We start from the raw sequence: 22,907 nt of genomic DNA on the forward strand, positions 1-22,907 counted from the left end.
TTAAATTAAATTTAAACTTAAAAAAAAGATTTAAATTCCAAAAACTATCTAAGATAAAGGTATGTAATTTGAAATGCAAGAGCCACTCATACGACCCAGTCGTACATTTTATTTACTTTTTTTTTTAATTGCGTTAAATGAATATTTTTTGTTACATTAAACTGTTTTTAACTAAATTTTGATAGAAACTATCATGAAAAACACTCCTCGTATTTCTTTCAATTTTGAGGATGCCAATAATTGTACCCTCGGGTGACAACAATTGTACCTGGGTGCCAATGATTGTACCTTTTGGGTAGGTTTTCCTATTTTAATATTTTTAAAATAGTCTTTGTTTTTTTAACATTTTTTTCTAATAATATTCAAGTCAGAAATTCTTTAACCTTTAATTTGACATATAAAACATATACCTAACTCTTTAAATGCGAGAGTAATTCGCAATTCAAAGTGAAAAAATGCTTAGGGGTGCCAACCATTGTACCCGTTACACTAATTTAAGTTAAAGTTAAATTTTAGCTGCGTTCCTTAGGGAGCGTTTATTCACTGATTTGAACTACTTGTTCAATAGAGTAAAAGTAGTTGAAAGCAACTTTAAGTACTAAGCAGTAGATGAATGCCCAAAAAGAAACGCAGCTTTAATTTTGAATTATCTGAAATGTAAAAAATTTAAAAATATTGGTTTTAAAAATAAATGAAAACACTTTTTTAAATCATTTTGACCTACAAACGAAAACCCCATTTATAGGAATATAGGATGAAAACCTACCATGTTTTATTTTTTTTTTTGTTTATTATGTATTGGAGGAAGTTCATATAAATACAAAAAAATTAACAAAAAGTTATGTAATTTCAGAAATCGTAATGTACACTGTGGTGTATACGTACTTTTTTTTTAAATTCATTTCCACCTAATATACAGGGTATGGAAAAATTACCTAAAAAAAAGTCGGATTTCTTAAGAAAAAAATTTTTATCTCGGTTGTTTATGGAATATTCCCAACAATGTTGTACCATTTTGAAAAGAGAATTGAACAAACCAACTTTTAAGGCAACTTGCCGAAACATCTTAGTGCATTTTTTTTACACTACGGCTCATTGAATTAGAGTCATGTAAATTTTTTTAGTACTAAGTTGGGTAAAAAAGTAATATTTTCTTTAAAACTGATGCAGCTGAGTTAAAATTTTTGAATGCATTTGATAGCAGGGTTATTCAAGGTTCCGTAACAAAAGAAAAAAATTAGAAAAATTAAGATTTGTAGTCACGGCAAATGAAAAACCGTCACAGGGTGACCATTTTTTCGACTTTTTTTCAAATGCCCATAACTCCCAAAATATATGGCTGCGATTTTTTTTATTATTTTTCTGATAACTGTCACCACCTTCCCTATCTACCGTTTTCGTTTCGACGTTAACTTTTGGGACACCCTGTATGTTTTAAAAATATATGTTTATCCTTTTGAACATTTTTTGTATCTTAATTTCTAGTTAAATAACTTCAACAACGACTATCGATCTCTGATACTTTTGATTTTATAGAAGCTTCAGAAGAAGGTCACCTGTATGTATATACAAACGAAAAACGCCCTTAGGCTGCTTTCTTGTTACCTCATAACTTTGGACTAAGTGAACCAATTTTGATAATTCTTTTTGTATTGGACAGCTGGTGCCGGCAGTGTGGCCCCATTTTAATTTCGTCTAGTTATTGCTATAGAAACTATGAGAAAAACCATAAAACCCAGTTTTTGTTTTCTTTTTATAAAAATGATTATTATTAATGGTTTTATTAAAAAAAATATTTTGTAAAGGTATAATAATTTTCAAACATTAAAATTATGGATGTGGACATAATGGCCAGTACCTTTATTTTTAATCCTAAAGAAATTGAATTTTCTCCCTTAGGGACTCATTCCTGAATATGAGGTTTGAATCTAATATCTTCAATGGGTTGGGCTGTTACTCGAAATGGTAACAGATAAACAGAAAGACATTGCTTTACTGAGTTAGATTTTCTTTAGGATTCCTAAACTTGTCCTTTATTATAGTAGGATTATGGCTATTATTTGGAACCGTTCGCAATAAATATAAACATTTAGAAACACATTTCATCGTTGCGTTGGACTGGATAAAACGCTTACATTAAGTTTTTATTGTTTAATATTATAAGCAATTAACTTAAGAAACATTTGCTGATTTGATCCAACTGAATAATAGAAAAGAATGGAGTATTTTAAATTGACAAATTTATTAAATTCGTGTTCGACTTGTGGATCGCACTGAAGATGTACTCGACTTCTTCTGCAAAGTTCTACTGGATTTCCGCATATTCTATAAATAAAAAAAATTAAAAGCCTTTAATATTAATTTATTGGAAATTTTTTGTATAGGGAGTTAAAAACATTTTGGGCTAACTGTTGAATTTAAAGGATATATCTATGTATTTTATTATTTGACGTAAATTTAATACAGACCATAACTTTCAATCTCCTCCAATCGAAATATGGATTCAAGACCAAATACCAAATACATACGGCATAAGCAAATTTAAAATAAAAAACTAAAACTAGAGGAAAGAAGATATTTTCCATATCTTCCCTGCAAATAGAATATCAAAACATTAACTTTTTTACAATTTTTAGTTTAATATAACCTTACCAACTCAGTCTACGCCACACAACCACTGCGTCCATAAAAGATACAAAAAATGTCAAGACTCCTCCAAAAGCATGCAATCCAGAACGGAAAGCTCGTTCAGATGCATTCGTTCCATAACGAAAGACGATGAAATGAAATGATAAAACATACTAAAAAAATTAAATACAATCAGGTTTCATACAAATCAAAGATCTTGATTCTTGTGGACTTTAACGTCTTACCTGGATCACGTAGACACAAACGTTAAGCAAACTTAAACTATGTCTACGAATGCATTCATTAGTTTTGCCATCAATCAAAAGTCCAAACATTTCTCTATTCGATATCAGCATTAAAATTAGAACCAAAGTATGAATAAACGCATGGGACCAAGTTAGTTTTGTACGAAATATTTTGAACCAAATGCATCCTAGAGAAATTTCAATTGCTTACGAATAAATTCAGGAAAAAAGAACTTTATCTTACCCAGTCCTGTTCCAAACAAAACTACAATGACATAGATAAAAGCTCCAAAATAATGTTGTTTTCTTGATTTTGATAAATTGAATATCATCAAGCATATTGTTATAACTGCAATAACAATTGAAAACACCAATAAGTACTTGAAAATGTTCTGGGTTTTTTCTTTGTTCCATGCCATTATTAGGTTTAATGAAAACAATACATAACAATAAAATCAAAATGAAGTTAAAAAATAATTTCAATCAATAAACTTAAAAGTGGAAAATTGTTGGTTTTGAGGACTTTCTGAACATGAAGTGATTTTTGTCATTGTTGAACTTTATAACAAAAGTAAATGGATTCATTTATTGGATTCTTAAAAAGGAATTTCAATTTTAACTATAACGTCAGAAGTCTGGGTTCGTATCCCAGCCAACACCACCTAAAAAACATTTTTTTCAACGGTACCTGTTCCTCTTGCGAGAAATTGACTAAGCCTCCAAAAGAGTATCATTGCCATAAGAAAGTGCAAGTGTAGGTACCTTTCATTCTGGCAAATAAATTATACGCACATAAGAGTGGTTGAGAGTTGTTAGTCACTAGAGGCCTTGCTGCTCCCTTGGGTACGAAAAGTCGTGCCACAACTTTTAACTTCAGTATTTTTTTAAGTTTTATAATGTTTCTACCCTCCGTGTCTACATAGTCGTTAGTCCTAGAACCTAGAATAAGATTAATTAACACCTTCCAGTGGGAAATTGTATGGCCTTAAATACCAATTTTTTCTAGACTGGAGAGTTAAATTATCGAATTTATTCAGTCAACTCGGGTATAAATTGCACTGAGCCTTAGCGTTTGATTTCACTTTTTCGCAGGTACGATAATCAGATATTATTAAACTGATTTTGAGTTGGGAGATGAAGGGCTTGGGTTCTCTAAACTATAGGTAGAATATGTTAGAACTTTTTCAAGGCAAACAAAAATACACTGATATGTAGCATATAATTTTTTTTAATGTTGTTTTTCTGTGATATAAAATTCAAAAATTTCTATTAACTTATAAAAATACTGTCATGGCAAACAAATTTCGTCCTTTAATCTATGCGTGGATCATATTCATATTTTCCGAAGTGGTAGCAGCTTCCATGATTTTTTGTCTATACAACTTTGATATTGATGAAGAAGGATGGATTCAAAAGAAATCTCTTTATAAAACTCATGTTTTGGGAATGCCAATTAGTTTGATTATTATTAATGGTCATGGTAAATACTAATAGTTCATCTAATTTATGTATACATATTTTTATTAGTTAAAAATTTATAAATTTTTTTAGGAATGGTTATATTTCGCCTTTTACCAGGATTAAAGACTCGAGTTGTTAAATACATTCACGGTTTTATTCATACAATAGTAATTTGCCTGTTCTTGTATCTTTGTCATGTGATATATATTTTCAAAGACAAAACTGAGCATCCTGTGGTACGACTTGGGGATTTCCATTCAAATCAAGCTTATTTGACTATGGGAATTTATGTTTTACAGGTATTTTTATAGATCGCTTGTTAGAAGATGAATTATTTTCTTAATAAATTGTTTTTGTATTTCAGTGGTTTTCGGCGTGTTTCGTTTTTGTTTATATGTACTCGAATCAAAGACGACGAAAAATCTTTGCAGCTTGGCATAACTTTATTGGAATTTGTATTTTACAACTAACTATAGCTACTTCATGTTGTATGTTGCAATGGGAAGAACATCATTCGTAAGCTTTTTACTTAAAACAAAATTGAAGTAAAATAAATTAAAGATATAACATTTTGTATTCATCACAATAAAAATAAAGTTTGGTCCTTGAAACAACTCCTCCGTTACATGGCGCAGGTGCATCTGCATTGATGGTTCTTTATGGGCTTTTAATAAATGTCATTGTGTTAAATCCTTTTTTAGAATGGCCACTGGTAAGATTTTTTAATTGTTAAAATCTTAATGACCTGATAATTTTTTTCTTAGGTTGGACCAATTTAAAAGTGTCAACGTTGTTAATTAAATAGAATGAGTTTTAAATTATATTTACTTATTCAATAACAATGATACTATTTGTTTTAAGTTATGTATATTACTTTTGAATAAAAAGCTGCATCAAATCAAGTAAACATAATATACATTACGACCCCTTCCCGCCAAATTATCCATATATTCCCTGTAGTACCACTGAACAAAAAAAAATATTGGTTGTTTGTAAAGTCGGTCGTTATACTTGAAAGTCACTGTCACTGTTGACATGTATCATGAGACATTTACCATAAGACATGTATCATAAGACATTTCCCATGAGACATGTTTCATAAGACATGTCTCATTAAAAAAATTGATTTTTCAAAAAAAAAAAAAAATTTTTTAAATCCAAAAATTATTTTTTCAAAATTTTATTTTTGGCTTATATTAAAATTATATAAATGCTTTTTTACAAAAAGTTTCATTGAAATCGAATAAGTAGTTTCGGAGTAAATCGGATTAAAAAAAAAAAAAAACGGTTCTATGGCAGGTACCGTTAATAATGATTTTCAAAATAAAATTTTTTTATTGAAAGATAGACCTTTTTTTAAAACATACATTTGAATTTTTTTAACAAAATCGTTGGAGCCGTTTTCGAGATATTTCAATTTTACTTAAATCAGTATATGACAAGTACTGTTGTTTTTGGTCCAAAAAAATTAATTCCAAAAACCCCTCTGGCAGTGTTGCCGTTTTGCCCCTTTTTTAAGCCCGGGCCCCTTGGCCCCCACTTTTTTTAAAATTAGAAAAATGGCCCCTTTTTTTAAAGAAACATTTTGTTCTCATTAATTTTAAAAGATGAACATTTATGGAGAACTATAAAAAAAATAGAACTGTTGACTTCATTTAGGTACGTAGATCTGAAGTCGAATTGAGGCATACGTTCGTTAACGTATGGTTGCTTTGTGTCCCTATCTTTTTCTACTAATTAAATAGAGAAAGCAATAGGCAAAACGTTAACGTATGATCGTAATCGTGTGCGGTGATTCGTCCCCTGGTTTCTGATTTCCAGAATTTAGTCTAATCGAATTACGAGAAAGTTATTGAGGAGTATAAAATATTAAATGCTTGAGGCTGGATCTGCGGACAAGGATTTTGAAACATTTTTTTTGAAATTCAGGATGAAGAAGAATTTTGGCATGCCATCGGGTTATTTAAAAAAGGATTGGATGAAATAATAGGTGTGTTTTTTATTACAACCGGTCTTAACTTGACAAAAAAAACGCAGTCTGGGCTAAGCAATTTACATGTTAAATACAACAACACCTTAGCCCCTTGGGCTTAGTTGTTTAGCCCGAAGATTTCTCTGGGCTTAACTTTTTGAAGAGTTTTAAATCTGTGCTACCAAACTAATTTTTTCATAAATTGTTTAGAATTTGTTTAAAAACGTGAAAACTCAAGTTTGGAAGGACAAAATGTATTAAAATAGTTTTGCTAGCATACATTTTTATATCTCTTTGTAAAACATACATGCAAAATACAAGAAAATGACGAAAGCGACAACTCTAAATTTTTGTTGTGTCAGCTGTTTTCGGAACATTCAATATACAGTGCTGCCAAGATTTCAGGTTAAGCCCCGAGGCGTTTTTTTTGTCCAGTTAAGACCGGTGGTAGTAAAAAACACACCTAATGTTTGAATACTCCTCATAGCAGTGCCTGAGCTGAAAGAGTATTTAAGTAGATTTAATGTACTTTAACACTTGCAATTGCTTGACGTCAGATCTTAGTTTAATAAAACCAAGACAAGATCACGAAAACTGGGTATTCCAAAGTCCGAATTAGTGTTTAAATATCGAAAATATATTTGCATTATACATATTTTGTCAACAAATGTTCTGTTTATTTTTTTCATTAGTTAATTTTATTAATAAAAGTTTATGATATATTTTCGGTGATGTTTATATATATTTTTTTTTTTTGCTTTACGAAATTCTATGGTTGGCCCCTTTTTTGGTCCCTTATTGATTTTATCCAGCGGCAACACTGCCCTCTGGCGAGTAACCAAATAACGCTACAAGCTAAGTTTGACATCAATCTGTCGATCCGTTTAGGCTGTAGTTTCGTTTACAGACAGACAGACTGACAGACAGAAACACGGACTTCCGGGACCCAGTTTTTTGGCATACTCTATCATCGTAATGTCATGCAAAAATGTTATCTCAACTTCTTTTTTGGTACGAATGCATAACTTGATATATAGTACCTATATCGCAAGTAAAAATAACAAAATGTTGTTAGTTTTTCATTATTTTAAAATGTGCTCAATATATCCCCCTTCATTTTGTTTCTTTTACAGAACCTTTTTTTTTCCAATACACAAACCAATTTCTTCAAGTCTGCAAAGTATTTTTTCTTTGTTTACTTTTGACAACCCTCAATCTGTCAAATCTCAGCTGTCAGCACTAGAAACTTGTCCTCAGTTTGCAGAAATTCCTTGGTGCATTCAAGCAAGTCTCAAGTTATTTTGTTTTTTATAAATAAATTTTTGGAAAATATAACATTTTTCATTGTTTATATATGTTTTCATTTCACATTTCTCTAATTAGCATAAATATTTCTTGAAAAAGAGTTCACAAATTATAGTAAACTATTAAACCGTAAATCGGCAAAACATAAATGAATATATATAAATCCAATAAAATATAGTCACATACAAAAAAAAAGCAAAACATCTCTAAACAACGCAACAAACTCCAATAGAAAAAGTGGACAGTCCATCACAGAAATGTGGATCCAACCCAAAGAGGTTCTTTTGCCCGGAACATTATGGTATGAAGTAATATAATTTATTTTGTTTTATTTGTTTTAAACCAAAGAAATCTCTTGAATAAAAATGATTTTAAACTTGCAACGCAAATTGTATTTATTGACCTTTTCTTTTTTTGACTTTTTTTTTCTCTCCGAATTTTTCATTGCGTATTTACAAACAAAACAAAAAATGGTAAAGGGTGGCCGAGATGAAATCCAAGTACTTTGTACTTCAAAAACGCCGAGGTCATGGCGAATCCAGAGGTCTTTCATCTGTTTTGGTCGGAACGTTGGACAGTTTTTTTGATAGACGGCCACCCCCGTATCGGATTCTGCATCAGACGCCATCTTCGGAGGTCTTTTATGGTGAGTATATACTTGCACTTCAAAAGAGAAAAATATTAATCAGACTTTTTTTGAGTAATTTTTGTTTTTTTATTTGGTTTGAGAGTTTCATTTTAATATTTCCAAAGATTGAAATTATAATTCATTTAAAACGTAAATTAAGAACACGAGCCGATGCTAGGCGCGGGGGTAGGTGAAGAGCAAGGGGTAGCGATGTGAGGTTTTTTCTTTGTTCGTCAATCCCTTATGTGATTGTTATCATTTATTTTGAACTAAAAAAGATCGAGGTTTTTTGCGCTAAGAGAGTTTGTGACTAACTTACGCATCTTACTCATTGATTTAACCTTGGTTTTTTGGGATAAAGATTTTTTTTTAATTATTCGCACTTTGTAATATTAGGTTGTTCCACCTACCTACATAAAAGGGAATAATGATTTTGTTAATTTAAATCAAAGAGTAGATTGGAATCGTATCTTATTATTTTGTAATTATTGATTAATTCAGGTTCGAAAAAGTTGTTTAACACAATTGTGTTGCAAATTTGCAGGCGTTTCGTAGATAAATAAAGATTGGAACAAACAAAGTGCTATAAGAATGAAGTAGAAAAGTTATCAGGGGTAATATGTAAGGTTACGCAATTTATTGCTTAAATACCTCTAGTGTTTGGTTTATGTAGGTGGATGTTTTTCAATATGAATATAAACTCCTAATAAAGTTTCCTTTTTCTTATGGGAATGCCCAAAAGAAAGATTGAAAAATGACTAGCCAAATTATATAAATGCATGTTTTATCGAGTAGTACCCCGTGGCGCAATGTTTAGTGCTATAGACTATGACGCCTCCAGAGGTTTGGATTCGTATCCCAACCTCGACAACATTAAAACCTTTTATTTCAGGGGCACTGTCTCTTGCAGGCGTGGATCTAGAAATTCGGTTTGATGGGGTCACAGGATTAAAAAACTTACTTCCAAATAAATAAAAAAATAATAAGTAGCCAACTTGATTTAGGTATTTTATTAACGGCCGATTTCTTCACATAGTCCTAGCGTTAGCACCGGTCCTAGTCCTAAAGTTAGTACTCAAATCGGTATCAACTCATTTCTTCACTCAAGTACTAAGCCCTAGAACTGTCAATTTAGGACCGAGTACTAGTTAGGACTTGGTCCTAGCTAGGTCCTCAAAATTAGCTAGTACCTGGTTATTATACCAATCGTTAGTACTCAAATCGGGTACCAAGTGATTTCTTCACAAAAGTACTAAGCCTTAGAACTGTCAAGTTGGTACCGAGTATTAGTTAGGACTCGGTATAAGTTAGGACCTGAAAATCGGTAGTCTAGCGGTTAGTACTTAAATAAAAGCAATGGATTTCAGATTTTTTAAAAGATATCTGACAGATTTTTTTAACATCTTGTTGTTTCTCTTGAAAAGTGCGTTTTTGTTGATTTAAATGATTTTTTTTTATTTTACAAAAAACACCTAAAATGGTAAATTCAATGCCGGAACTGAAGAATGGACAAAAGAACACTTCTTGATGTAGGTAGAAGTACCAAAAAAATATAGCGACTTTGTTCGATCTTTCTAAAAGTCGGATATTAGTAAAAAAAAAAGACCATAACTAGACTGCATTTTTTTTTAATTATTCTTTTTATTAACATATATTTTTTACATACATATGAAGTTACAAATGTCTGTCTGAAACTTTTGCATTAAGGTTAGGGACCCGTTTATACCTCGAGTGCTTATTTATCAACTTCTGCGTTTTTGGTATCCTGTATCTCAGCATTTTCATTCTTGACTGTGACATTTCTTGATAAGCAAATCGAATTTCTTTGCTTGTTGATTTCTTGTAAAGTTTCACCACATTCTTTTTTTATTGTTCAATAATCTTTTTATTATTTTTTTTACTTTTTATCTATATTTATTTTGCAAACTTCCCTTAAATATCAAAATTAATTATTTCAAACATCAAAATATTGTCAGAATGACAGTTAGACCAGTTTTATACTTATTAATTCTTAGGACCGCGTTGTGAACTTAGATCAGGTCCTATAAATGTGAAGAAATGCTCAGGTCCTAACTTTTCCTTAGGACCGAGTACTAGTGCTAGGACCTGGTCTAGCTAGACCGGGTACTAAGCTCACTTAGGACTTATGTGAAGAAATTGGCCGTAAGAAGTTTTTTTTAGAAACATACATTTTTACAGTTGTTAGAGCGACTTTTTAAGAAATTAAAAAATCAAAATATAGGTAAAAACCTTAGAGGATATAATATATGGAGTGCTTGTTCCTATACCTAATACATTGTAACGCCATATGCATGGATAGGGGTCGCTGCCTTCGTTTTTCAGTGGGAGTCCGGCTCCGCAGCTGTAAATAAACACGCTTGTTGATGACAGCCGTCAAATGAAAACAAAATGGAGGCATGCACTCATCGAAAAACTTAAAGAAACTAGATCCCTCTATAAAAGCTTCACGGAACTAACAGCACAAGCAATCCATATATTATATCCTCTAAGGTAAAAATCAAGATTGAAAAAAAAAAAAAAATATTCCGTTTTCGAAAATTTGATATTTAAAAAATAAATATATCTGTTGAAATTATTGAGGTTGTCATTTTGAACAAAGTTAGAAGTTAGGAACCGTTCTACACTGTGTGAATCTAGTTAAAATAAACGAAAACCACTTTGATTTAACTGTTTCGGAATGATTTTTCGTTGAAGACCATCATTTTAAAATGTATTTTTTTCAATATTGAATCAACGTTGACCATATTACATTTTACATTGCGATTGCAGCTGATTGTCTTTATAAAAATCGCAGAGACAGGTTTAGAAAAAATTACCTTTATTTTAAAAAAAAATCTTACATGGAAGATACCTTAATTTATGGTTCAAGTGTACTAAAAGTACGAAAATAGTTCAGAAACGTTTTTCTTCCTCAATCGTGTTTTGGGTAGAACTTGCCTGGTGCACTTCACTTAAAAATAACTTTGAAGTTTTGATTTATCGATGTTTTCAAGAGCGATGTTTTTAGCATCGATGATTTTTTCGGAAACATCAAACCATTGATGTTTTTTTTCTACGATGTTTGCTACGATGTTTGTTAAATAAATAAAAATGTACCTATAAAAAAAAAAATACCGAGAAAAAATAATTTTATTATAATTTTATTGTGAATTTTTAGGTATTAAAAAAGATGTTAGTCTTAAGGCTTTTTTATATAAATAAATGAACTAAATTGAATTGAATTAATACGCATTTTTAGAGATGTGATCTTTGAAAGCAAAAAAAAAGGCTTTGAAAAGAAAAAATGTACAAATTATTAAACCAAAATATGAAATTACGTTTTTACGATTAGTTATGATGAGACCGTTCGTGGATCGATGCGAAGGTCACTGCGATGTGAAGGTCACTACTCGCTACGAATGCGTCATGACCCGCACGATATTTAGTCCCTAACGTTTCTGAACCTGCCCTTTTTCTTTGCCTTGTTCGCAATGAAATTTACACCTTTTTTCCTGTACACAGATGAACTTACTCTTGCGGAACTTGGCCCCTGATTTCTCAAGGGGGTTTTCAGTTTTGGGCCTGAAAAGCGCCTCTTGTTTAAGTTTGAAGTCTATCTTAATTCTAAATTTTGTGAAAAAAATCGGTTTTGACAAAAGTTATTGTTCAAAAAATTTTTAATTTGGTGAATGGGCACGTTCAGGAAATATTATTGACTAGATATTTAGGCAACGTCATTTACTGAACGGAAATTTGAGTAAATTGACTAAATTAGTTTGGATGTGATGCTATTGTCAAATTTCGAAATTTATTTAAGAATTTTACCGGTCGCATGGGTAAGACACCAAATTTCATTTAACTGTAATGAATAAATAAAATTAATTATAACCGATAATGCACTTTTTAGTTGTTTTTCACACAAATAAATTTAATTTTGTTAAATTAATTCTTTAAATAAAAACAATCTGCTGTCATGTTGACAAAAAAATCTTTCCTAAATTGTTAGGGAAAATTTTCTTGCCTAACTTTCCAGTCAGCTTTCCAATAAAATTACCTAAATTGGAATGATTTTTTTTGACAGCTGACCAATCAGAGACCGAGAAATTGGGCACGTTCAGAAAATATTAGGGACTAGATATTTAGGCAACGTCATTTTCTGAACGGAAATTTGAGTAAATTGACTAAATTAGTTTGGATGTGATGCTATTGTCAAATTTCGAAATTTATTTAAGAATTTTACCGGTCGCATGGGTAAGACACCAAATTTAACTTAACTGTAATGAATAAATAAAATTAATTATAACCGATAATGCACTTTTTAGTTGTTTTTCACACTAATAAATTTAATTTTGCTAAATTAATTATTTAAATAAAAACAATCTGCTGTCATGTTGACAAAAAAAACTTTCCTAAATTTTTAGGGAAAATTTTCTTGCCTAACTTTCCAGTCAGCTCTCCAATAAAATTACCTAAATTGGAAGTATTTTTTTTGACAGCTGACCAATCAGAGACCGAGAAATTACCTAAATATTTAGTCCCTAACGTTTCTGAACCTGCCCAATTTTTTATTTGAAATTTGTACATAGCTATTTTAGTCCTTAAATTTTGACCATAGTTCCAATTTTAATAAAATCATAAATTTGGAATTCGCTTTTTTAAAGCTCGAATAGGAAAAATTTAGAAATTTTTTTTTTTTATAGAGATAATGGGTGAAGATCTAACAGTTTTGAATACTCAATAAATATTCCAAAAACTACTTACTTTTATACAAGATATTCGAAATTTGTATTATTAACTTAGTTTTTAACATTGTGATTGAATTTTGTTTTCAGAAATTGCAATTGGTCTAACACTCGAAGAGATAATAAAAGATTGGGAATGGCTAGTCGAGAATTTATTCAAAGTTCTCAATGAAATGGAGAGTGAAGAAGAAATAACTAACTTCACTATTTGCAAAATCCAATCACTGCACGCTCACAATACCCAATCAAATGATGATTCTGGTGAAACAGCAGATTTTAAAGTTATCGCTGCTAAATTTCGAACCTACTTTGACATGCCAGAAGAAGAACAATTGGTCAATACGTATTCGTGCAAGTGAGTATTTTGCATTTTTATTTATATATTTGTACTAATAAAAACCTTTATTATAGTTATTTTAAAAATAAAATACCACGTCAAGGACAACTGTATATATCGCTCAATTATATTGCCTTTTACTCTTATATGTTGGGCAATGTTGTTAAATTCGCTATACGCTTCTCAGAGCTTATGAAAATTGAAAAAACTGGAAATGTTATTTCAATTAAAACCATCAATGACATGCATTATAATTTTACACTCTTTTTTGATGCCACAGAGGCACACAGTTTGATTGAACAACTTAATAAAATGGCTATTGAGCAAATGATGCAGGTAAGACTTATTATTTTATTACAATTTTATAGTTCTTATTATAACATTTCCAATTTGTTTTGGTTTCTAAGGACCCTGACAGTCCAATAGTAGACCATGAAGCTACTATATTTCAACGATTTGGTAAAAAGACATCGAAGAAGCCATTCCTTCTGCGAGACTTAACAGTACGCCAAAAGTCCGAAGAGTACAGAATGTACTTTAGACTTCCGCAAAGAGAAATAATGGATGGAAAAATAAAAGGTTAGTTAGATAAAAGAAGAAAAAAAGACGAGTAAAATAACCTTATGTATCATTCAATTGATCTTAACTATGCGCAAAAAATGGATTATTGTTATATTACATAGAAGTATCCCTCATTGCACTATTTATTGGTGATGCAATTATTGCTGTACTCGTAGCTGTTTCCAATAATAATTTGCAGATACCTTTTCATTTATTTACTCTGTATGAATAATATTCATTTCACTAACTCATTTTTGTTTTCATTAAGAACAAAGAAAATTTAAGTGCATCTTACCTAATTCTTGTGCTGGAAGAATATTTTAATATTGTTTTGACCAAACCTATATAAAACAACCTTTTGATACCTAAGTATCAAAATGTATGAAAATTAATAATTAACTTGTTAGCACATTCAAATTTAGAAAAAAATTAGGATGTACATCAAAAAAATTTGATTTTGTATTTTATTCAGCCCTATTTTAGTTAAAAACTTCCGAAGAAATGTTTTCGGGAGAAAGACTCACACTTTAAAAAAAATTCCAGAATACTGCTCCTCTTTCTTTAAAATGTTGTTCCATTTTTTTGTAAAAAATGTTTCCGTTCAAAATTTTGAACATTTTATAACACAAGATTGATACTTTGTAGATACTGCTTATACAAAAAGAGGACAACAAATATTCAGTTCATTTCATGTTTTTGATCCAACCTCTTAAAGTGACTACCAAAAAAGAAGAACAAAATTTCTTTTTATTCAAAATTACCCCTTTTACTATTTTACTGGATGAAATATACAGCAGATAGTTGATCTACTTAAAGTAAGTTTGACATCAAAAGCAAGGATCTTTGTATAAGCCCGAGATATTTTGAAAACGCACTGTTAAGAGTCAGGTTCATGTTAGTCCAAAATAACTTGCTGTATAAGGTCTGACACCGAAAATGCCGATTTATCTTAATGAAATGCTAATAAATGAATACATTTTTTGTGACACGAAACTCCATTTAGCACTCCAAAAAATGCAATTTCATGATGAAAACGAAACGTTCAGGATTCTAGCAAACCCCTGGCCAACCTCCAACCTCTAATTAAGTTAACTTAAATTTTATCATTATTTTAATTTTAGGTAAACTCTGGACTCCATACGCTAAACGCTACGTTACTGGAAATATTTATCTTTCCACGAATTTCTTATGCTTTAAAAGTGACGTAATGGATATGGTCAGCATAGTTGTTCCATTGAAGAACATAGTTGTAAGTTTTAATCAAATTATGCTGTATTTAGACTTTTATTGATAATTGTTTTCATCATTAGAGTGCTGAAAAGAAAGACGATGGTCCAAATCGTCATGATAATCAAATAATTATCAATACAAATGAAAATGTGCCCATTATATTTGCACAAATTGCTGACAGAGATGTTCTCATTCGGAAAATCTCTGATTTATTATCAAAAATTAATATGTAAGTGAAAGAATTCATATTCTTGAAATCCATCATTTTAAAATATTTATTTGAATTTTTAGCCCAGTTGGAAGGGAACGGGCAAAATATGATATTTCATGGTCAAAACAAGCCGCCCTAATGCACACCTTTAAGTCTGGTTTAACAGAAACTATGCAACGAAAACAAGAAGAAAAGGTTATATTCCATTTAAAACAAAACTGCTTTAAAAATGAATTATTTTACAGATAACGAAATGGGAAAATCACTTTCGTGAATTTGGTCAAGGAATTTCAATGTTCCGCACAACAGATGTGATAAATCTTATAATCGAGGGCATTCCAGATAAATTACGACAAGAAATTTGGTTAATATTTTCCGGTGCAATACATGAAAAAGAAATGAATCCAGGACTTTATGAAGATCTTGTAGAAAAGGTATACTTTCTATAACTTAATTTGTTGCTTAAAAATCATATCACTTATTTTATAAAGTCGGCTTCAATGCAACATTGCCTTGTACATGATGAAATCGATCGTGATTTACCACGATCTCTACCCGAGCATCCTGCATTCCAGCATAAGGACGGACTTAGCGCCCTAAGACGGGTCCTACAAGCATATGCACTACGCAATCCACACGTTGGGTATTGCCAAGCGATGAATATTGTTTCATCGGTATTTTTGTTATTCTGTGATGAAGAGAATGCCTTCTGGATGTTGGCAAGTTTGTGTGAAAACTTGTTGCCAGTTTATTATAATGATAAAGTTGTAGGAGCACAGGTCAAATTTAATAAATTTAGAAAAACAAACACCAATTTCACCTTAACTTCTTGTTGTATTTTAGATTGACCAAGGAGTTCTCAATGAATTGGTACAGACCTATCTACCAGATCTACACAGTCATTTGGACAATCTTGGCATTATTAAGATGATCTCCATATCATGGTTCCTGACAATTTTCCTAAGTGTTATTCCATACGAGAGTTCTCTCCAAATTATCGACTGTTTCTTCTACGATGGAGCCAAAATCATTTTTGTGGTAAAATTTCATTTCAATTTTCAACTCATTAAATACCATTTTTTTGTTTCTCCTCAAAACCACCAAACTTAATTTAAGATTGCACTTCAAATTCTCGAATGGAATCGTGACAAATTGTTTTTGTGTAAAGACGATGGTGAAGCAATGCAGTTGCTTGGAGACTTTTTGCATGGTATTTACAATCCTGACTACCAACCCTCTTTGCCACGTAAAAACCAAACACATCACAGTCAATCTGTACAGACGTTGATTCATGAAGCCTACAGCCGTTTCGGTAGTCAAATATCGGTTCAAAAAATCGAAGAACTTCGAAACAAACATCGCCGACTAACTATGCGACAATTTGATATTGACAATGAAAAGACAATGGTTAAATTCCACGCTGATAACATGTATTTTGATAAGGATGAGCTGCACAAGCTGTTGGCAATAATTCGCGAGGAGAAAATGACTCCGAAGAAAATTCAGCAAAAAGCCAATACAGTTGGTGAAGCTCCTATTCTTATACCGCATGCTAGTGGCGAAGAATACACCTCACATCTTAGTGTTTGTAGCCGATCTGAACCGTATAATGTAGATTTTGACACATTCAGAGTCTTGTTTCATGAGTTGACACCGTGGAAGAGTTGTCGTTCAATCGACTTGGCAGAGAAACTGTTTAGAGTAAGTATTTTTCAAGACACTCAACAAGCTACTTAACCCTTATGCAATATTTTCAGTTGACTGACAAAAAGAGTACCGGTATTTTAGAGTTTTCACAAGTTATAAATGCCATTGGCATTTTGTGTTCCAGTAAATACACAGAAAAATTAAAACTTTTGTATATCTTGCATCTGCCTCCATTGCTGACCAAGTCTGAAATAGAGCAAGCAAAGAAGCCACGTACTGCAAAGGGCGAAGCAGAAGTTGGAATCGAAGCAGAGGACTTTTTTGGGTTTGTTTCCAATTTATACGATTGGATTCGACCCCAAATTTCTGATTACAACATCTTTGATTCCAGTGATGATCCATCCGAATCTATTGAGGCCTTACCCTCACCAACTGACAATAATTTCGATGAGTGTGAATTTGGATTATTAGCTGCTGCAACAGGCGCCAAATCCATTGCACAACAAAATTCGATCGATGCTGCAGATGATCGACCAACTCCAAATCTCTCATTACCAAATTCTCAGCCACAAAACTCACAGTCGACTTTTTATGTTGATTTGCCAACTGATCAGCTGGCCCAGCAAGGTCGATTTGAATCGATTGAAACATTTTCGGACATAAGTGATCTTGGAGCTAAACTTAATCAATTGAATGTGGAAACAATTTCGAATTTTTCCCAAATCACACAGAGCGATATGGGAAATGCCAAATATGAAAATCGAACATCACGCACAGACTCAACATCGGACACAAAAAGTCTTGGAAGCTTGAGGTATTTCTTTGATCAGCCTTATGGTGGAAATTCTCCGAATAAGACTGTGCCCAAGATGAAGAAAACAAACTTCCAGTTTTTGTGGCGTAGTTTGGTGGAGATTATTGGTGATCAAGATCAGGATATGAAATCTGCATGTAAGTTGTTTAGTGTGTATAGTTTATTTTGAATGGTTTCTAAATATATTATTTTTGGGTTTTTGTTTATTCAGATGAGAATCTAATGGAATTGGGAAGTCAAAATCCTTGCAATTTGAAGAAAGATATAAGTTTGGAAAGTTTTACTCAGTTAGATTTTGTTGGAAGTAATGATGAGGTAAGTTTTTGATCCTGTATAAGTATTTTAGTTTAAACAAATTGAATAAGATAAAGACTAGATCAAGTACCTGTGGTATAGTTATTAAAAATGGCCAAACTTGGAAAAAATGCAAGTGAAAGTTTTAACATACAATAAACTTACCTACGGAAGCGGTCTCAACTTACAAGGTTCTCAACCCATCACCTATCGCTAGCTTACGCAAATTAAGTTATTTTCCATTATATTGTCTTGAGAAATGAGTACGTTATAGTCTAGAAGCGAATCGTGGCTCGTCAAGAGTTTTTTTTATGGTTGAATTAGTTGTCATTTCATAAGATTTTTTGTTTCCTAGAAATAAATATCTATGGAGATTCACGATCGGAGACAAACTTCCTTCCTCTAGAGATTCACGATTAGGTACCAAATACCTGAAACCCTTTAGATCTATTTTGTGATCTACAGTTACACAGTCTCTACCACCAACCTTAAACAATATTTCGTTACATCAATTTCTATGTAAGCTTGTACACCAAGTATGTACCTACACTTGTGTTATTTTTCGTTTGTTTTGCATTTATAAAAAAAAACTGAGTAACTATTGAATTGCATAAAATAAAACGGCAAGAATGATTTTTAGTAAGACTGTCAACAAAAATTCATTGAAGATAAAATGAGCAGAAGATCTTTTTGTGGATCCTTATACAATCACCCGTTACGCTATCGCATACCGAAGAAGAAGATTGGTTTTATAATACAAATTCTATATACTACTGAAATCAGTAGTAGAAGTAGAAGAATAAGCACTATATTTAATTGGAGTTGTTAAATTATTGATTTAATATAGCTTTTTTATGGCCTAAAGTATGCTATCGGACACCTTTTTCTGGTGTGGTAATTCATTTACTCAAATGATTTTGATTTATTATATCGTTTTGATCATTTGACAAGTTATTAGTGAATTTAATTTTAAATAAAGTAACCTGAGTAATGCAGTGTCCGAAATTCAATTGGGATATTGTGTTTAATTGACGGCTTTTGTGAACGTTGTCCTGCAAATCAGAACACATATTGTTCAATTTCTGTAAGGGCTTCTTATAATTTTTATAGTATCCATATGTTGTGATACGTTTTAAAATGCTACACTTTTTTTAGGTCACTAAATTAACTCGATCCATAAATGGCTTTTACTTTTTTAGAAAATCGAAAATAAAAAAACTATGACTACCTGAAAACCAGTTTTTTTTAGTTTTTACCTGTTTGGACAAAGGCTCAAACTTAGTGTAATTAAGTTTCAATTTTCGTTTTTTTCCATACTTGCAGTAAGGCTGCTGTTTTCCGTCAATTGCATTATAATCTTTGAAGAACACAATTGTAATTTATTTTTCTTATCTTATTAAACCCTCATTCTTTTCCCTTTTTTTATAGATAACAAAAACTTTTTATGGACATTGATTTCAAAATTATCCTCAATTTTTATTTTAAAAGATGTTCGTTTTGAGTGTTTAAAATGGTTGTAGTTAATATCTCATGTTTTTCAGAGTTGTTTCTTCTTTAATTCTCTAGAACAATTTTTACTGTTTTTCCAGAGTTGCTTATCAATCAATCTTATCAATTCTTTTATCTAAACTAAACCGACCTTTTTATTTTTTCATTTGTATTCCCTAGCCCGATACGAATGGAAATCCAACAACTCCAATGGAACCACCATCAACCAGCAATCTCTTCATGGCTCTTGATAAAGAACTGCGTCAAGCTGATGCAGGCTTTTCAGCATCTTCTGTAACAACACCAACAACTGCAACCGCCACTGATGCCGATCACTGGGAAATAAGTATAAACCAATTCATTGCCACTGTTTTGGCAGTGACGTCAATTGTCCAAGCATTCTACGCTCACACACCCATCAAAGAGAACATCGAACGCATGCAGAAGAATAGAAGAAAGTGTGTAGCGTCGAATTACTAAACAAAAAACTAATACGAGAACTGAGTCTTATACGATTCTTATTTGATGTTTTTCTGGTTTTGGTTTTGAGAAAAAAAAAAAATCATTTTTTTTTCAATTCCTTGATCCGCTGCCGTCGCATCTAAAAAAGGTTGCAAAAAGTCGGAGTAGTTTACTTGCGTGAGAGGTAACCGATTCATATGAATGTTATAAATAATTCCGTTCATTGTGGCGACGGATAAGTTTAGAATTTAATATAGTTATGATTCCCATATCTTGCTTCCTTGACTTTTGGAGTCAAGGAAGATTGGTATAAGGCCCCAACTTGTATATCATAATCATTTAAAATTAAAAAAAAAAAAAACGGAAATCTTACGGCAACATCCCCCAACATGGCAGAGGATAAACATATCTGCCATCACTATGAACGTGATTTCTTGTTACAATTATATTTTTCGGTTACCTCCCATGAAAGAAACCTGCTTCGAGCCCTTTAGACTACTTGTATAAATATGTGCAATCAAACGCCGCTAATTTGAATTTTTAAAAGCCTACAAAATCGAACAACAACAACTCGTTAAGGAAAGCATCAACCTTTTCAATATTGTGAATGCTAAGAGAAAAATTGTATTTTTTTTTTTGTATTTTTGAAAATGTATTCCCTTGTTTCCAGTTTTATTAAAATTTTAGACTAGACTAATAAATAAATTCTACAAAATTATTATAATTATTATATGATAAATGTATCTCTAATCAAAATATAAAAAGTTTAAACACAAAATAAAATATTTTAACAAATATTTATTCTAGTGTTTTTTTTTTTTTTCACAAAACAAGAAAAAATAAAATTAAAATAAATAAATTAATCGGAATGAAGAAGATTAAAAAACAATTTGACATTTATTTCTTATTTGATTTTTTTTTTCTTCTTTTATTTATTTGCTTGGATAAATTAAAATAATAGCTTAAAATTTCTTACAGACTTTTATTTTTCTTCTTTTTCTTTTTTAATTCTTTTCTTTGCATTATACCATGTTTTGTATGCACTAAAGGATCAACAGTGTATAGTTACTACGCGTATTATGCCGCAATTATTTACAAGTTCACTTTGTAAGTGATAATAACAAAGGATTTTTAAATATATATTTATTTGTAATAATGGTTGTTAATTTTTAGTTTTTTTTCTCTTTTTTTATTGTAATTAGTAATCATAATATAGTGAATGCTCTAAAGTTTTAAGGCCCATTTGCTCATACGGATCATAAATTTAGATCTTAGCTAGGTCGAACATAGCACTTCTGTTTTACTTAGTTTATTCCAAGTTGCTAAAAAATATTTATGTTAATCCTAGCAATGATTTACTTTCATGCGAGAAATCGCTGAGAGCTTCAAATCAAATTGTCAAATCGACACAAACGTCAGTTAATTTAAATTGTTTTTGAACAATTTACGGAAAATAATTCAAGAAATTTTGTTATTCTGTCTATGTTTATTGAAGAAAAAATGAATATTAGTGAAAGCGGTAAAATAAATGGTGTTTAATACAATAAAAAACAAATTATTAATTTGAAAGATTTATTTTTGTGTATGTATTTGTGTGTCATTGTGTTTGTTTGTATTGTGTGTGAAAATTTTGACACCAAAATGTTAAAAAATGTATACGAATTTGTGCGGCAAATTGTACCATCTGCTAATAGTTAACACGTATAAAGTAAGTTAACCGTTCTTAAACTTACCTATAATTATTGTTCACTTTACACCCAAAATCATTTTTAAGGGGTGTTTTTTTTCTTTTTTTCGCAGTTAAAATTGCTTAAGAAGAACATAAAACCCTTATGATCTACTATTTCCTCATCCTAAATAATGTTAAACTTAGTCAGATTTAGGGGTTACTTTTAAGTTCGTGCAAACCGGTATGTGAAACTTAGGCCTTTATGATTTACTTAAATATTTAAGACTCGTTTCAGCAAATGGGCCTAAGTAATTTAAATTGTTTTTTTTTTTGAAAGTCAGTCTGCTTGGTTTCATCCTCTTAAAAAGTTTTAAGTTTTTTTTTTTCATTTTGTTCTTTCTACTTCTTGTTTAATTAATTTTATTTTTTTTCTTATTATTTTTTCAGAACTACTTTTGCTCATGATTACTTCTACATACTATGTTAATATGTGTTTTTTTGGTTAACTCTTAACGATTTTCCAAAGTAACTTGTTATGGTTTTCAAATTACCATCAAAATTCAATTAAATATTCAGTCTACTTCATATTATAGTTTTCAATTAGTTCCCTTTTTTTCAAAATTGGGTTGGCAAAGCTTCGGATCTAGAACAAGCAAAAATGCAAACGTAAATTTTAATTTATTTCAACACATAATTGGTTAATAACCGCGTAAGAATAGACGAAAAAAAGTCAAAGAAAGGACAAAATTTGAAATACAGGTTAGTCTAGGGATGGTTCAAAATCTGTTAAATGTCTTAAAGTAACCCTCGCCCGCTCAGCCCGCTATAGGAAGTCAAAGTTCACAAAAACCTATGCTTTTAAAAACACTAGATTTAAAAAAGTTTCAAAAGTTTATTAGCTCAGCTACAAGTTTGTGAAACATATTTTTCTCTAAAATTTGCTGCAAAACACTAATGGTGCGACGATTTGTTTTTGTACATCTTCGATACTATTGAATAATTTTTGGATTAGCAAAAATCACAATTCTTTTTTGAGAAATCAATTTTTGAAAAGATTTTTTTTATTTTAAGAAACTTTCACATTGTAAGCAACTTCAAACACAAGCACAAGTATGTGAGACCTTCAATACGTGATATCTTCAATGTTATCTTCGAAAATAATTGAAACTCCAAGAATAAGTAGGGATTTCAAATAAGTTTGTTGTAGCTATCG

The 22,907-nt window shown here is 31.0% G+C and overlaps 3 protein-coding genes across 4 annotated transcripts; 2 read left to right on the forward strand and 1 right to left on the reverse strand.

Annotated features, from left to right (window-relative positions):
* Nucleotides 1-2,100: 2,100 nt before the first annotated feature.
* LOC129911438 (uncharacterized) lies at nt 2,101-3,351 on the reverse strand. The gene is made up of 5 exons (XM_055989248.1): nt 3,118-3,351; nt 2,874-3,061; nt 2,653-2,801; nt 2,469-2,592; nt 2,101-2,325 (listed from the first exon to the last, which is right to left on the reverse strand). Exons 1-5 carry the CDS (start codon nt 3,290-3,292, stop codon nt 2,245-2,247), a joined length of 717 nt encoding a protein of 238 aa, XP_055845223.1. The 5' UTR covers nt 3,293-3,351; the 3' UTR covers nt 2,101-2,244.
* Nucleotides 3,352-4,093: 742 nt separating this feature from the next.
* Nucleotides 4,094-5,194, forward strand: LOC129911440 (uncharacterized). Its single transcript, XM_055989252.1, has 5 exons — nt 4,094-4,353; nt 4,425-4,633; nt 4,699-4,850; nt 4,932-5,046; nt 5,099-5,194. The coding sequence occupies exons 1-5, from the start codon at nt 4,164-4,166 to the stop codon at nt 5,111-5,113; spliced, it is 681 nt and encodes a 226-aa protein (XP_055845227.1). The 5' UTR covers nt 4,094-4,163; the 3' UTR covers nt 5,114-5,194.
* A 2,369-nt stretch (nt 5,195-7,563) lies between these two features.
* Nucleotides 7,564-20,826, forward strand: LOC129911431 (TBC1 domain family member 9). 2 transcript variants are annotated; one of them, XM_055989237.1, is made up of 16 exons: nt 7,564-7,912; nt 8,091-8,257; nt 13,072-13,336; nt 13,393-13,654; nt 13,726-13,897; nt 15,001-15,128; nt 15,190-15,338; nt 15,401-15,515; nt 15,566-15,754; nt 15,812-16,099; nt 16,164-16,358; nt 16,437-17,021; nt 17,078-17,292; nt 17,359-17,918; nt 17,993-18,096; nt 19,744-20,826. In XM_055989237.1, the coding sequence occupies exons 1-16, from the start codon at nt 7,869-7,871 to the stop codon at nt 20,041-20,043; spliced, it is 3,738 nt and encodes a 1,245-aa protein (XP_055845212.1). In that variant the 5' UTR covers nt 7,564-7,868; the 3' UTR covers nt 20,044-20,826. The 2 variants fall into 2 exon arrangements, with proteins under 2 accessions (XP_055845212.1, XP_055845211.1); XM_055989236.1 differs by having other exon boundaries at nt 17,078-17,918.
* The last annotated feature ends 2,081 nt before the right edge of the window (nt 20,827-22,907 follow it).

The sequence above is a fragment of the Episyrphus balteatus genome, chromosome 2 (genome assembly GCF_945859705.1).
Source record: "Episyrphus balteatus chromosome 2, idEpiBalt1.1, whole genome shotgun sequence".
NCBI lineage: Eukaryota > Metazoa > Arthropoda > Insecta > Diptera > Syrphidae > Episyrphus > Episyrphus balteatus.

Excerpts from the sequence above, each read along its gene's own strand:
- LOC129911438 (XM_055989248.1), bottom strand. The coding sequence starts at position 3,292 with ATGGCATGGAACAAAGAAAAAACCCAGAACATTTTCAAGTACTTATTG. Across the intron at positions 3,062-3,117 it reads TTTGTTTGGAACAGGACTGG|GATGCATTTGGTTCAAAATA; the intron begins GTAAGATAAAGT and ends AAATTTCTCTAG. Across the intron at positions 2,593-2,652 it reads GTGTGGCGTAGACTGAGTTG|GGAAGATATGGAAAATATCT; the intron begins GTAAGGTTATAT and ends TTCTATTTGCAG.
- LOC129911431 (XM_055989236.1), top strand. The coding sequence starts at position 7,869 with ATGTGGATCCAACCCAAAGAGGTTCTTTTGCCCGGAACATTATG. Across the intron at positions 13,898-15,000 it reads AATGGATGGAAAAATAAAAG|GTAAACTCTGGACTCCATAC; the intron begins GTTAGTTAGATA and ends TTTTAATTTTAG. Across the intron at positions 15,339-15,400 it reads TTATTATCAAAAATTAATAT|CCCAGTTGGAAGGGAACGGG; the intron begins GTAAGTGAAAGA and ends TTGAATTTTTAG.
- LOC129911440 (XM_055989252.1), top strand. The coding sequence starts at position 4,164 with ATGGCAAACAAATTTCGTCCTTTAATCTATGCGTGGATCATATTCATA. Across the intron at positions 4,354-4,424 it reads GATTATTATTAATGGTCATG|GAATGGTTATATTTCGCCTT; the intron begins GTAAATACTAAT and ends AAATTTTTTTAG. Across the intron at positions 4,634-4,698 it reads TGGGAATTTATGTTTTACAG|TGGTTTTCGGCGTGTTTCGT; the intron begins GTATTTTTATAG and ends TTTGTATTTCAG.